This window comes from Zingiber officinale, chromosome 7B (genome assembly GCF_018446385.1).
Source record: "Zingiber officinale cultivar Zhangliang chromosome 7B, Zo_v1.1, whole genome shotgun sequence".
In the NCBI taxonomy this organism is placed as follows: domain Eukaryota; kingdom Viridiplantae; phylum Streptophyta; class Magnoliopsida; order Zingiberales; family Zingiberaceae; genus Zingiber; species Zingiber officinale.
The window spans coordinates 20,931,401-20,947,336 of NC_055999.1; the positions used below are offsets into that span (position 1 = coordinate 20,931,401).

At 37.2% G+C, this 15,936-nt stretch overlaps 2 protein-coding genes across 2 annotated transcripts; both read right to left on the minus strand.

Moving 5' to 3' along the window:
• Positions 1-1,550: 1,550 nt before the first annotated feature.
• LOC122004233 (agamous-like MADS-box protein AGL19) lies at positions 1,551-2,786 on the minus strand. The gene has a single exon (XM_042559153.1). It carries the CDS (start codon positions 2,643-2,645, stop codon positions 1,551-1,553), a length of 1,095 nt encoding a protein of 364 aa, XP_042415087.1. The 5' UTR covers positions 2,646-2,786.
• Positions 2,787-2,840: 54 nt separating this feature from the next.
• Positions 2,841-7,696, minus strand: LOC122005488 (plastidal glycolate/glycerate translocator 1, chloroplastic-like). The gene is made up of 8 exons (XM_042560523.1): positions 7,220-7,696; positions 6,807-7,122; positions 5,277-5,538; positions 5,055-5,170; positions 4,582-4,691; positions 4,317-4,494; positions 3,820-3,949; positions 2,841-3,139 (listed from the first exon to the last, which is right to left on the minus strand). The coding sequence occupies exons 1-8, from the start codon at positions 7,526-7,528 to the stop codon at positions 2,989-2,991; spliced, it is 1,572 nt and encodes a 523-aa protein (XP_042416457.1). The 5' UTR covers positions 7,529-7,696; the 3' UTR covers positions 2,841-2,988.
• Between the last annotated feature and the right edge of the window lie 8,240 nt (positions 7,697-15,936).

The window sequence follows — 15,936 nt, forward strand, 5'->3', positions numbered from 1 at the left end:
GGATTGAATTCATCATTTCCTGCACAATTTATCACTTCTGATAGCGACCCAAGGTTTCACCTAATGTCACATCTCATCAAAACATGGGGATGCCAGATATAGGGGAAACATTTCTTGCCTTTACATGCTTTTGCTGCATCTTGACTTTCTGCACAGAGCCATACAGGCTTCTCTCCACTTACACAGTTATCGTTCCAACAACCATGGAATCCACTAAACTCAAATAACCTTTGGGATGCCTGGAACAGTATGTGTACTGAAGCTGATGTGGGCAGGGGTGAGATCTACAGGAATGACAGAAATGAACTCAATGGCTACTACAAAAGCACTGCTTTAAACAACTTCTGCATGACGAGTGCAGGTGATTTATACAGTCAAGCATTTGGGATGTGAACTTGTGTCTCTGAACTTTGGTCACCTTGTTGCCTAGATGCTTGTCTGTGGTTTAGTAAAATTGGTTCTTGGAGCAGACGTGGCAAGCCATCAGTAAAAATGAATGGCAACAGACCTTGGACCAGTGTCTTTCATTATCAGGTATAAATAGTTTTCAAAATATTTGAACTAAGCATTGAAAATATTAGTTGGTGTGGTGAAGCCAAAGCATATCTAGAAATGTGATATTGATAATGTCTAACATGCTACTCTGTGTCTGTATTACTTAATCTTCTGAAATTACAAATCATACGGAAAAATGAATTACTTGTTTGTTATTGTTCAGTATGTTACAAGCAGGAAGGCCCCAGTTTTGGCCGTGATTTTATCTTCTGACCCATTGACCTTGTTCTCAAATCTCAAGCATAGATTCATCACAGAAGGCTGCCTATTTTGACATTTGTTGTGTTTTCTCAGTCATAGTGCATACATAGGGTGGGACTGTTTTGAAATATTTGTGTACATCTTGAAAGATTGTAAATACATGTAATACATATATGTGCGTATTGGAGGGTCCTATTTACCAACCAAAGTTATTGTGTAGCTGCAAACTGTTTGTTATTATCCAATATGCTTTGTTTAGCCCAAGCCTAATCTTCCAGTATACCATGGTCTAGGGTAACAACTTCCATAAGGTTTTTAATTTTTTTAATTTTTGGTATGTTTCGTGAATTACTGTTAAGTTGGGACACGCACTCTGTTGTAATGTACATCTGGCCGCATGCATGGCGCCGGCGGAGATACGTGAGAGCATTGATTATATTCATATAAAATGTAAGTCAGTTGTTATTTGCGTGGCTGGAGTTAACTTGTTGAAACTTTCAACAAATACTGTCATAGACTCATAGTGGCATACTCAGTTGTTATTCAGTGTTTTTTTTTTTTAAGAAATAATGTTCATAACGCATTTCATATGGAATCCTGCAGTGACCACAGTCCAAACATCACGGCACTGTTTTAAAAATCGAGTGCAAGAATGATACATGAATGCAAGAATCATGAATGAATGCAAGCACGAAGAATTCCGAGTACAAATCAAATGTTTTTTGTTTTGGTCTAAAACAAATCAGTGGTATAATAATATGCACATGACGCAATCAATTCGTCAGTATCTCTGATCAGCAGTCGAAGTGGCTGTTGAAGAGGACCAACGGAGCTTGCCACGGAGGGTGATCCTGCTCCACTGACTCGGGCTCAAAGCAAGACAATGGCACGGCGCCAAACATTTTCTCCACGAATCCCATCCATGGATCCACGGCCTCCTCAGAAATGCAGCATAAAGCCATGTCTTCTTGTCGGCCAACATCCCACGGCTCCTGATCAATGCACGGCTCCTGATCAATGCAGCTTAATGCCCCAACATCCCACGGCTCCTGATCAATGCACGGCTCCTGATCAATGCAGCTTAATGCCCCAACATCCCACGGCTCCTGATCAATGCAGCTTAATGCCCTGGCTTCTTGTTCCCCGACGTCGGCGAACGGTGCAATTTCGCCGGCGCTCAAGGCCTCCACGAGCCAGTTTAGGGTTTCGTCCTCCGCCACTGTCTCCACCGTGCCTACCGCCTGTTCGACCGCCTGCAGCGGCGGCAACACAAATCCTATCCATGGATCCTCCGCCATGTCCACCACCTGTTCGGCCGCCTGCCACGGCGTCTTCACAAATTCTATCGATGGACCCACCGCCATGCCCACCACCTGTTCGACCGCCTGCCGAGGCGGCTCCACCGCGGTCCTCGCCTTCTCCCTCTCGACCCTGTTGCGCACCAGCGCCAGCTTTATCTCCGCCAACCGCACGAGCTCCGCGGCCTGCTCGATGCCCACGTCGCACATCCTCCATCCGCCGCCGGACAGCATTTCGTGCATGAGCAGGCTCGCCTCCAGCTCCCTGTTGCCGCGATCCTGCCGGCTGAGCTGCTCCCGCAGCTTGGCCGCCCGCTGGCGGAGGAACCCTTCCTGGTCCGTCTTCTTGCGATTCTGATCCGATTCCGGCACCGCCCTGAACCGCGCCGCCACGCGCGCCGTCTCCGCAGGCGAAGGCCACGCCTCCGGCGCCTCATCCTCCGGTCCGTAGACGACGGCACAGGCGTCGATGGCGCAGAGGGTGGCGAGCTCGCTCACCTTCTTGAGTAGACTCTGCTTCCGTTTCTTGAAGGTGGTGCGGCGCGTGGCGTCGTGCGCGATCCACCCGAGCGTAACCTTCTTCCTCGCCATTCTATTCTGCAATTAACCTTCTCCTATGACATCCAAGCCTAATTTATAGGCAACGGCCTACTCCTAATTCCCATGGGATTGAGAAAGAATCTTTGATTGGCAAAATATTTTGCAACGGTCACATATTCTTCTAGATTTGCATTAATTCTGGACAATATTAACAAGCAAAAAAAAAAAAAAAAAAAAACCAAATCCTTGTAAGTATAATTTTTCCACTTTATTTTTAGATGGTTACACTGTTAATGTACAAGAGGCATTTCAGTTTGGAGAAAAATGCCAGAGGATTTCATTCATCTCGTCGATGTAACGGAATGATCAAATGCGTGTGCACAGAAGATATTTCTCAACCAACTATAAACAGAAGGCTTTGTCTTACAATTGGAACAGAGCAAATCAATGATCCACAGATTCCAGTTAATGCATAAGCAATGGCACAGAACGGAAGTGCCTCCGGTTCCTTTGCAGACAGTGCTGCTGTCCCTAATCCATGAGCACTGATAAAGAAAACGCAGGCAATGATTAGTGCAAGAATATTTAATCCCAAATAGCTGGGACACTATTACAATACAAAGTGCAAGAATGCATAATCATGCAAATATTATATGCTCAATTGGAGAAATTCCAAGAAATACTAGACACAAATAGAGAGTGGAATCTCATAACAAGTTACTTATTCATAACGCTGTTACAACTTAAACTTCATCTTCCTGTTTTTGGAAAACTTTCATATCTAATTTTTGAAATTTTCCTCAATGAACCCAATGGTAGAATATTTTTCTCATAATTAAAATACCATGAAATTCCTTAGCAGTTCAATAAAGTACCAGAATCAAGACTAAAAGCACAATTTTAAAAATACCAATGAATGGCATTTACCTTGAAGCAAGGAATGAAAAGTTTAAACCAAGAAGATTAACAGAAAAACAATAAACTATATATCTCAGGATGGTTGAATGCTATGAACAATAATTCAACTTGTGAGAAACTTTGACAAGAATCTATCGTCAGTTAATTGTGAGCTTTCCAAACCCCATTTGATTTCAGAATTATATTTCTAAGTGTTCTAAAAACTCTAATTAATCATAATATACTAAACAAGATTTCTAATGCTGTTACAGGTGTTTATAAATCACATCAAGCTGATGTAAGTCTGTAGGAGGGCTTTAGTTAATACCTAGAAGCTGTTGCTATTCCTCTAGCAATAGGATCATCAAGGCGGAGTTTATCCATTACAGTTTGCACAAAGTTTGCTCCCACCACACCAGTTAGAACTACCGCTGCAGCAGTCAGAGATGGATTTGCACCTATAAGCACACATATCGCATAATTCAGTGATAGCCAAGATCAATATATGCTTAAGAAAAGGAAACAAGAGAATCTCATCTGCTATATAGTTGTGTCATGTTCAATGCAACAGCATAGAAATTGCTGACATTTAACTTATAAATCTAGTACTGATTCAAAGAAAACCATCTAAACTGCAGTAGTTTGATTGCAGGCCTTAATCATGTTTATAAAAACAAACAAGGAAAATGAGAAATGGCTGCAAATTAACTTATAAATGTAGTACCAACTCTTGGAATAAAAAACATCTCGAGTGCAGTAGTTTAATTGTATGTCTTAACAGGTTCTAATCACAAAATATAGTTATTGTTAGTGTCAAGAGTGTACCTTCAAAGAAAGACACTATGCTCAAGGCTAATGCCACTGTTATACACCTTGGTAGGATGGAAATGGTTAAATTTGGTTCTAGCCCAACAAGACGCCCTATGATTGCAGTTGAGTACAGAGAGAAAATAGTTGCAAAAATCACTGATGAGAAGATCTCAGCAGCATGTCTCTTGACAAGCTACTAGCCAAGAACACATGAGAAACTGTCAGCATAATAGTTCATATCTTAAGAAATTAAAAATGGGTTAGAGGCTGAAGACAATACCTTTCTTTGTTTAAACATAGAAAAGGCGAATGAAATTATAACAGATCCAAGAAAGCCCATAAGAATATCACCAGCTCCAGGATTTGATGACATTTTTGTAAGGTAATCAGCTGCAAAAATCAACAAAAAGCTTACAAACATAAAAACACAACATTAAAAGCAGGCTTCTGATTAGTAAAAGATGAAAAGAGAAAACTGCCTGGTGCAAATCCTTCTTGGTAAAGCTGTAGGGACAAGTATTTACAATTTTAGTTGGTTGTAACTCATTTGCTCTAAAGCCCAAAAATCAGAAAAAAGTCAAAACTTTGAGCAACACCAACAAGTTGATGAAAGTGGCAAAAGTATAGCGCAAAACCTTCACTTTTACCAATAAAAATAATATAAATCAAGGATTTGTAGTCCCAAATCTACCAACTGTCAGATGACTACAACTAAGCCAACATAACTTGGATTGAAAGAAGAAAGCAATGAACCTAGGACAGCATCCAAGCTACTCTTTGAGAAATATCCATAAGTTACAGCTGCCAGATCAGCAGAGAGTGCACAACAGATAATTGGGTGGAATACCTTCTTCACATTAAATGGTAACCTGAGACAAAAGAATGGTAGCTCTATTAGCTGTTCATACTCCAAAATATCGCCATAAGAGAAGTTTGTTTTAGTTTAAAATATATATATATACAGAAGTTTATTACCCAGAACCAACCATGTATCCCAAGACTGTTGCAGCTAGCAAGAACGGGAGGCATGTCCTTGCACTTGTACCAAGTGCTGTTGGATTAACATAAGCAAGAACAAATGTTGAAAGGAAAATAGAAGCCCAAGTCCAAAGCTCAACATTTGAAAATGGAGAGGCTTTTGGCATGGGTTCAGCTGGTATCATTTCTGTTTTTACAAGTTTTCTCACAGTTATTGCTGTTTGACCTGCAACAGAAAGCGACGCCAACCAGCCACCAACTGGAAATAGAAAATGATTTGTCTTTAAATACAGATCACTCGATGCAATAAAAATGTAGTTATCTAAATTTTATACTTAGCTGCCTTCTTAAATTAATATTGACATTTTTGCAATCCTATTCCCAAAATTTACAAAAAACCCCTTATTGTGAAGAAAGGAGCTGGGTTCACTTGACAATTTCTACTCATAAATTGGATAACTGTAATTGGAAAAAGAAATTAGAAAGGAAGGTGCAGAGGGGAAAATCAAATCGATTAGAGAGGAAAACATTTAAAGAAAATAAAACTCTTCTCAAACAATGTTCTGAATAATACAACATCACAGTGAAACAGAGTGTTCAATATGATCAGAGAATAAAGAACCATGTTTCTGGTACCATATGCAACTTTCGAGGTGCCCCTTTCCCAACTCTTTGGAAAAGACTTCAGTAATACTACTCTGTATTCATTTTAATCCTAAAGACTATCAAAAGAACAATAGGCAGTCTAAAAAAAACAAAATTATGTACTGGCATGTATTGGTTCCACTCAATTGATCAAATCATTCCTCAATTTTATTTCCTATTAGATTTACTCTAAATCCTTTTTTCAATAAAATCAGTTTTCTTTTCAAGAGACACAACTTGTAGTCACTGTACACCACCACCTCTCTACCATCACTTGTTTCTCCTCTTTTTGCTTTCAGCAAGACTCCTCATCTGGCATATGACATTACTTGCAAGTAACAAGCACGAATCAATTTTCATGCATATGATATTGTCCTCACTCAATGCAAGAAACCACGTTTGGTACAAAGAAGTCAGCGAACAGACAACAACAACCACGACAACAATATCATGTGAATACAAACTGTGGGTAGGTTGCACAAATTATCTCGTGTCATGAACTTACATAAAGTTATATCACTGGTAATACACATTTCTAATCAATTATAATTGGCTTAAGCAGAGTTTTCTTTGAATCATTTCTCCACTCGACCTTCAATTCTAACTAACTCAATATTTCTAATTGTGGAATCAAGCTCATCTTTGATATATTCTTAACCTTTTTTATTTTCATCTTTTCTAATAACCTCAAATTATTTTTAACATTTTCATCTAAATTGCAGGTAGTATTTTCTGTATAAATTTGTTTCTAAACTGTCCAATGTTTCGACAAGTATAGCCAGTCCTATCACCCTTATGAAATTATGGCGCAGACAATTACAAAAATTGTTTACAGGCGGAAGAGAAGTAAACTGGCTTAGGATCTTTGAACAAACTGCATACCAAGGATAACAAAAATCTTGAGACCCGAAGCCGCAGGAACATCTCTCACAGCAAGAGGCAAAACCACCAAGGAAGGAACATAAAACAACGGGAGCCATCGTTGAATGAACGTAGTCGCCGGTTCAAAGAAGTCCATCACGCCCTTCGCAGCGGACGGAGCGGCGTAATCTAAGGCCGTCAGCACCGAGAACACGCAGAACATGCCGAAGAGGGCGCTCGGGAACTTGATCGAAGCGGCGACAAAAGCCTTCTTCAGAAGCTTATCGGCCGTAAGAATTATCCCGAGGGACAAGGCCAGATGCAGGATCCGTAGGGCCTGGGAGAAATCCACCCGCAGTTACGCCACCAACACTAGATCGAACAGCAATCGAGCATGAAATTGGAAGCGAAACCAGTTTGATAGTGAGACTCACACCGGGAAAGGCGAGGGATCCAAGGGCATCGCTGTCGGTGCCGGCGGATCTCAGCGCGGGCAAGCGACGGGCCTCGGCGTCCTCCTGCCAGTTCAAGAACGAGCGAGATACAAGAGGAGAAAGAGGACGGAGAGATCGGATATCGGATCTCGGTGCGGGCGAAGGACTTGCGCGTGAGAATGCGGTGGATCGCGACGCCGTGAGGGTCGGGCGTTTGTCAAATGCCGATTGGGAGCGGCGAGGAAGCGAGAGCGTCGGAAAGGTTGCGATGGGAGTTGGAGAGGTGGCAGTGGCTGCTGCTGCTGCCATGGATGGAGGAGAAGAGGAGGGGCGGCACACACAGCAGGCCGTAGCTCTTCCTCGCAATGAAGAAGAAGAAGAATGGATGCATATTTTGTATTAGAAGAAATGCTTCAGTGGCTAGAAATGGGCGGCGCGGGGTAAGCAACAGGATTGGATCGTTGGAATCCTATCTCGCCTCAATGGACGACTTCCGCCCTTCGCTATTTATTTGGCAATACAATACACAATAAAAATAAATAAAAATTCAAAAAATAAAAAGATAATCAATTAACATCATTTTTAATGTACTAGTGAGTTTCTCATTAAATTTACTATATTTTACTGAATCCGAGGATATAAATTTTGACTGTTATAATAATTCTTTGAATCAATTTTTAAAGAATATTAAATATTTTATTAGATGTTTATTTTTCTCCCATTTACAGGCTTGACACGGCTCGTTTCCATTATACCCTTTCTTCTTTTCACTGCTCTTAAAAATTTCTTTTTTCTTTAAAATTTTCTTTTATCTATTTAAAAAGTCATTGTTCTTAATTTTGAGAGTGCCCATCGAAGAGGAGAGAAAAGGTTAAGGGGAGAGAGAGAAGAAGCTTATCAGTCGGAGATCATCGACTTAGGAGAGGAATCGTGCCAAAGCCGCTTGCTGCCGCCCAAGGAAAAAAAAAAAGGTTAGGGAAGTCGGGGAGTTGAATGAGCAAGAGAATTTTTAGAGGTTTTCGTGATAAAAATATTTTCATTGCTAAATCTGCGATGAATCCTAAGATTCATCGTAAAATTGACAAAAAAAAAAATTTTAAAAAAATGTCTAAAACCAGTTGAGGGACCTGAAGAATTTAGAATGACATAAAACTAGTTCCTATGTATTTATATAAATATCTTAATTCTATAAATACCTTCAAATATCAATTTGACCCAATTTATTGAGATTAGTAATTTTTAAATATGAATATGTCTGAAAAATCTCATTTGTATTTAAAAAATCAATGATCTCAATATATTGGGTCAAATTTATGTTTGAGGGCACTTATAGAATCAAGAGATTTATATGAATACATACGAACTAGTTTCATGTCATTCCGAACCATCTAGGTCCATATACGGATTTCAGACATTTTTTTTTTTTTTTCCAATTCTGCAATGAATCCTAGGTGATGTGGCGATCCGAATGAGGTGCCACATGTAGTCAACAAGTCAATGTAGCAAGTGAGGTGGCAGTCAAGGTCAAGGATGAGATTGGGAGATACATCGCTTGGGTAATAATCAAGCTGATCAAGAGTGGGTAATTCATTCATCAGGAAGGTCTTTATCATTTCTAAGTTTTACCGAGCATATTTAGAGTAAAGTCATCACTCGGCGCTCAGGTATCCTTTCTATGTTTTGAGAAATTATGTCATCACTTGGGCATCCTACTGCTAGCACAGGAGGTATGGGCATCCTGCCAACTAGGGAGGCAAATTATCGAGTCACCGATTAGTATGATTATTACATTAACTGGATACATTATTGTGACATACATTAAATGCCTTAACTGGATACATTATTGTGACCTACATTAAATGCCCAATGTAGTTTATTTTTAGTATTCGTTATAGACTTATAGATACGGGGAACATGCAAAAGAATCAAATTAATAATCATGTGCATTTATAATAATTAAATTAAAACGAATTTTACAACGAATTTTGTTGCCGATGAATTTTACAACGAATTTTGTTTTTTGTTGCAAAATTTCCAACGAATTTTGCAACGAATATTGTTTTCGTTATAAAATTTCCAACGAATTTACAATTTTTCGTCGCAAATGTTTGCGACGGCATATTTGCAACGAATTTTTTTTTTGTCGTAATTTTCATCTCAAATCCAATTTCCAACGAATTTTTTTTTAAAATTTATTGCAAAATTCGTCCCTAATTGACTGTATTTTTGTAGTGCAAGTAATCAAGTGCAAAAATGATCCTGAATGCAAGAATTCCAAGTACAAATAAAATGTCATCTCTTATTTGATGAAAACTTTCAAAGAAGAATTTGTAAAACCAATCACGGTATTTTTTTTGGGTCTAAAACAAATCACAGCATGGATTAAATTGAGACAACATGGAAGAGAGGTAATAAACTCTTTCCCAACAAAGTATAATAATATGCACATTAATTTCGAGTTCTATTGAGTTGTAATTAAATCGTCAGCATCTGATCAGCAATCGAAGTTGTTGTTGAAGCCTAATTTATAGGCAACCTTCTCCAATAACATCGGAGCCTAATTTATAGGCAACGGGCCTACTCCTGATTCCGGTGGGATTGAGAAAACAATCCAGGTAGAAGCAACGGGCCTACTCCTGATTCCGGTGGGATTGAGAAAACAATCCAGGTAGAATCTTTGATTGGCAAAATAAAATCTTTTAGCAACGGTCGCATATTCTAATTCTAATTCTAGATCAAAACATCGAGAGTTGCATTAATTCTGGACGATTATTAACAAGCAAAAAAAATATATAATAATAAACGAATCCTTGTAAGTATAATTTTTGTAAGGTTAAGGTGCCATCCTCAATTCCTCATTAAGCCTTCACAATTTTATTAAAATATTGACATTTTGAGTTCAAGCTCCTCATCAAGCTCAGTGCCTTACTAAATTTTCTTCCATTCGATGCATCTGTAAAATTTCCCTTATAATTTCCTTGTAAGTATAATAAATAAACAAGCTTTTTCACTCCTCCCTTGAGTTGATTAACTCTCCTGAATTTACTAACTCTTCCCCTTTGACACACATCAAAAATAGGGGAAGCTAACAAACCGTTTGAAAAATTAAAGCATAAGCTAATTTGAAAAACAAATTTCCTTTAAAATTTATAAAGTTATAGAAAAATTTCTAAGAGCAAAATAAGAATTAAGGTTTGAAAATGTTAAGGAAGTGAATTTGAAAGCTGAAGCTAAAATTTTTGAAAAATTTCGTAAAGTAAAAGTGTGAAAGATTTGTAGAGAAAAAATTTTCTTAAGTTATAGCAAGGTGAAAGTTTGGAAAAGTTTCTAAGGAAAATAATTTTAAAATTTGAGAGTAAAGTTTAAATTATGAAAATTTTAACAAAGGTAAAATTTTAAAAATATAGTAAAGTAAAATTTTCATAAAATTTTAGCTATAATTATATTTTAAAAAATTTTCAAAAAATAAAATTTTAGAAAACTTAGTAAAGATAAAATTTGAAAAATTGTGTTTGAAAATTATTGATAAAATATTGAAGAATTTGCGAAATATTTTATTAAAGGTTAAAAATTTGTAAGATACAAAACCTAGTTATAAGCTCTCCCTAAAATTGATAATTTCCTAAAAGTCCATGCATGGATTAAAAACTAAAAAAGTGTCCTTATGATGAAATAATTTTAATTAAATTTTTATATAATTTTTAAAATAATTTTAATTAAATTTTTAAATAATTTTAAAATAATTTTTAAAAATAATTTTAATTAAGTTTTTTAAATAAAATTTTAAAATAATTTTAATTAAGTTTTAAAAATAATTTTAATTAAATAATTTTAATTAAGTTTTTTAAAATAATTTTAATTAAGTTTTTAAATAACTTTTAAAATAATTTTAATTAAGTTTTAAAAATAATTTTTAAAATAATTTTAATTAAGTTTTTAAAAATAATTTTAAGTAAGTTAATAATTTTAATTAAGTTTTTTAAATAATTTCAATTAAGTTCTTTAGATAATTTTTAAAATAATTTTAATTAAGTTTTTTAGGTTTCAACATTATTCTTTTTTAGGTTTCAGCATTTCATTATAGTATTACAAAATTATATTTATTATATTTTGATATTTTAATCTGCACATTTCTAAATATTATATTATTGTATGTTTCAGGAGTTCCTATTGACATATTGATCATCATCATCGTCATCGTCATCATCATCATCATCTGCTCATTTATATCCAAGTATCAAAATTAGCTATATGTAAATCACTACAAAATTTTTATCTTATTCATAAATAATCATATTCTATTGCATTTTAGGATTTTCTATTATATGTGAATGTATAATTTGGAGTATTTTCTATCATGATATGTCTTTAAATATCTGATTCTATAAATTTGGATTTATATATGGAAATTTGGATAGTTTGCTTCTATTATTGTGATATATTTAGATTTTATTTGTTTTAGATCATTGTGATTGTTTTTATTTATATTACTTTGTTTGTATGGATGTTATTGTTAGAAATGGGGATAGTGGGGAACGTGGCCCATGTTCCCCACTACACATAATGGAAATGTCCATTATGCCCCTAGGGTATTTCCCTATATAAAGGGGGTCCGTCCAAGGCTCAGGGGGTGGTGAAATCGCGAGCGTGCGACGAGAGTAAGAGGAGTACATCCAAGGCGACGGGATTTGGTTTGTGGAATTGCGGAGGGCTTTCCGATCCTGTGATCGCTCTTCCGATAGCGAGCTTCGTCATTGTCGATTGCAGATCTGCGGGAGATCGCTGTAAGTTTTTACCGCATTTATTTAATTCGTCTATCATGCATTTAGAACAATATATTCTACATTGGTATCAGAGCGCGTAGTTATTTCTAAATGCTTAGAGACGAATTATAAAATCGTTGTTCAGATGTTTTCTCGATTTGTCATTTCCCGTCGCTGTTTTGCACGACTAATGTGTCGTAGCATACACGTTGTGCCAAATTTATAAAATCGAGACCGCTGGATTTGTCGGCGATGGCAGTCCATGGCCGTGGTTGGCGTCCTGGCTGGCCGGCTATGTGTTGGTGGCTAGGACAGACAGAACCACTGTCGGCGATCTCGTCAAGTCTAAAGATGACTGATTTATGGTACCGGAAAGGACCGGCTGCCACCGGCAGAAGGCTGGCATGGCCGGCAACTGTGTTTGTCGCAGTTGCGGAGTGGGCAGCGTGATTGGAGAAGGCAGCGTGTGCGGCGTGCACAAGGTGCATGGCGTGAGGACGAGGGCAGTGGCGGAGAAATCGGCAGAAGAAGCGTTCGTGTGAGGAAATATTTTTTTTTCAAAAATCAAATAAATAAAAAAAAATACGGTTGCTGCATGTTTTTAAAGCTTCTGTGTAAAATAAAAAAAATGTGTGCATCGTCGAAATAGGCTAATGCATGCCTACATGTCTACTGTAGCATTAAGTTAAATTTGATGCATGCATTTAATTTCGTACTGTTCAAGTTGAATGCAATGATTTTTAATTCACTTGAAAGCAATGAATTTTATTCATTTGAACTGGTTCAACTTTAAATGGGCTTGGTTGAAAGATAATTAGAATCAGACCCGAGGCAATTAGTTAGTTTAGTCGAATCAGTTTGGTCCATTTAGATCTGGTTCAGATTTAAATCATTAGTTGGTTTAATTGAACCAATTTGATCTAAACCCGAAATTAATTTGGGTTAATTAATTAGACTTGGACCAAATATGATCAAATGACCAGATTTATTCTAATGGGTCAGATTTGATCAAAATAATTAGATTTGTTCTAATTGGTCGGACTTAAACCAATGGACATTGGTTTGATCAAGCGGACCTGAGTTTGATCAATAAGTCTGAAATTGGGAGAAATAGACTTAGAGAAAAAGTAACAGAACATAGGTACAAAAATCCCTGTCCAATTAGATTAGTTCTAATTAAGGACAATGGACTGAGCTTAGGATCTGGATCCCTAATCAACTGATCCAATGGGTTTGACCAATTAGATTAGTTCTAATTGTCGACTTGAACTCCTGAAAATCGAGAAGATTTGTTTTTCTTGATTTATTATGTTGGTACTATGCCTGTATAAATTGAAATAAGCCGGTTTTGTACTGGTTAGTCGGTTTTGTACTGACTTATTTATTTTCAATTTTTCAGATGGCACGGACGATTACCACATTGACTCGTCGCGAAGTGCGACGAAATCAGCTCAGGGAGGAGATTCAGGAGATAGAGTATAACTCTGCTTATGGAGTCGATGGACACATTGGACGGCTTGATGATCTGTTTTGGAAACTTGAGCGAGAAGAGTTTCCAGTCCTGGATAGTTATAGGATTTGGGCTTTGATGCAATCATTGCCAGAAAATCCTAGGATGATAGCAGATTATATTTGGGGGCGTCATCAAGGACGCGTCACATATTCTGTATTATGTGAGGAGCTGCTTCATCATATAACTGAAGAGGATCCGGAAGAGTTCGAAGAGGACCCGGAAATGATCGAGGAGGAACCAGAAGAGGATCCAATAGTGGATCCAATAGAGAACCTTGAAGCTGTCTTGCCTGGGATTACCCCAAATGAGTCCAGGCTGAGAGGGATTATTTTGGCCACTGCACTAGTGTCTGTCCTAGTGGGAGTGGTAGTTGCCTATCTAGTTTATTAGAGTTCTGTTATTTTTATTGTCGTTTTGTATGAACAATAGTTAGTCCATTTCATTCATGTCAGTTGGTTATATGTTAACAATTTGCAGCATAATTTTATATTAATGATATGTTCATTTATTTATGCTGTTTGCTTGACATGATGCATGATTAGTTCATGATGTATTAAATGATTAGTTCATTTAATTAAAAAATTCATGATATATTAAATGATTAGTTCATTTAATTAATGAATTCATGATATTATAAATGATTAGTTCATTTGTTGGGATGTATGTAATAGAATTGATTAATATTAATTTGATTGATCATACGGATGATGAGTGAAAACATAGTTGTCACTTGATTTTGTAAACCAACTCAAAGTAATATTAAGTCAATCATAAATTGCATACATATGATATACACTGAATACTAAATAATTTGTTTATTTATGATAGATTATGGCAACCAAAAACATAATAGCTGAACTCAACAAAGGTGAAAAACTTAATGGGGATAACTACAAAATCTGGCACCTCAGGATACAATATGTACTTGAGGAACAAGAAGTTCTAGAGGTTGTAAATCAGGTTATGGAAGTACCTGTAGATGGTCCCACTGCACAACACAGACGAGATCTTGATGCCTATAAGGCATGGAAGAAAAAGGACTCCACTGCAAAGGGTATATTGATTAGTTCAATGGTAGACGACCTAGCTTTTGAATATGAGTCATATCTTACGGCTCATGAAGTCTGGGTTGCCCTTAAAGAAAAATACAGTGGAGTAAGTCTGAGCAAGCTTCGACAGCTGACAATTAAATTTGACAGCTACAAAAAGCATCCGAATATATCAATGGTTCAACACCTCAGGGAGATGTCGAACATGATTCGGGAGCTTAGAACTGCTGGTCATGAGTTGACTGATGAACAACAGGTTCAAGCAGTTATTCGTTCACTTCCAGATTCTTGGGAGACCATGAAGCAGACCTTAACTCACAGTGAGAGTATCAAGACTTTCACTGACGTCTCACGCCATGTAGAATTGGAGGCGGAGAGAGTTGAATCCGCAAGGATTTCTGGACAAGCCTATGTGGCTGTAGGTTCTGCAGGATCATATGGATCCAAGAAAAAGAAATGGTTCAAGAAAGGAAAGGGAAAGAAGAAGGAAGCTGCTGGTGTGGGACAAGGCCCAATCAAGAAGATAGTCAAGAAGACTGGAAAGAAACCTAAAAACAAGTTGACTTGTTTTAATTGTGGCAAAAAGGGCCACTTTGCTCGGGAGTGCAATGAGCCGAAAAAGGTAAATCCAAGTGTGTCTTCTTTTCAAGAGCATTTTGTTGCTAGTTCAGTGTTGTTAGCTGATTCTTATCCTTTGTGGATTATAGATTCGGGAGCAACCAACTATGTAGCTCGGGATCGAGTTACATTTGTTGAGTACCGTCGGGTACCAGCTGACAACAAGTGGATCTATGTGGGAAATAATGCAAGAGTTGAAGTCAAAGGAGTCGGCACTTGCAAACTCAACCTACATGGTGGTAGAGTTTTATTTCTACATGATGTCCTGTATGCTCCTGAAATTCGACGGAATCTTGTTTCCGTTACGTGTCTTCTTGATTTAGGGTATTGTATTAATTTTTACAGTCGGTCTGTTGAACTTAATATTGACTCAGTGTCAATCGGATATGATTTTTTAACAAATGGTTTTATGGTTCTTGATGTAGAACCAGATGTCAATTATGCTATTGATGGTTGTTTTTCAAACATTGCTTTAACTAGTGATGCAGATATAACTAATGAGCTTTGGCATGCTAGATTAGGACACATAGGACAAGAACGTATGAATCGATTAGCTAAAGAGGGTCTATTGGGCACTCGAGCTAAGATTCAATTGTCTATATGTGAGCATTGTCTTGCTAGAAAAGCAACTAGGAAACCATTTGGTAAGGCTATTAGATCTGAATCAACATTGCAGTTAATTCATTCGGACATTTGTGGTCCAATGAATGTGAAGGCTAGACATGGAGCTTCCTATTTCATTACATTTATTGATGATTTCTCTAGGTTCGGTCA

Excerpts from the sequence above, each read along its gene's own strand:
- LOC122004233 (XM_042559153.1), bottom strand. The coding sequence starts at position 2,645 with ATGGCGAGGAAGAAGGTTACGCTCGGGTGGATCGCGCACGACGCCACG.
- LOC122005488 (XM_042560523.1), bottom strand. The coding sequence starts at position 7,528 with ATGGCAGCAGCAGCAGCCACTGCCACCTCTCCAACTCCCATCGCAACC. Across the intron at positions 4,692-5,054 it reads TAGCTTGGATGCTGTCCTAG|CTGATTACCTTACAAAAATG; the intron begins GTTCATTGCTTT and ends TGATTTTTGCAG. Across the intron at positions 3,140-3,819 it reads GGAATAGCAACAGCTTCTAG|TGCTCATGGATTAGGGACAG; the intron begins GTATTAACTAAA and ends TTTCTTTATCAG.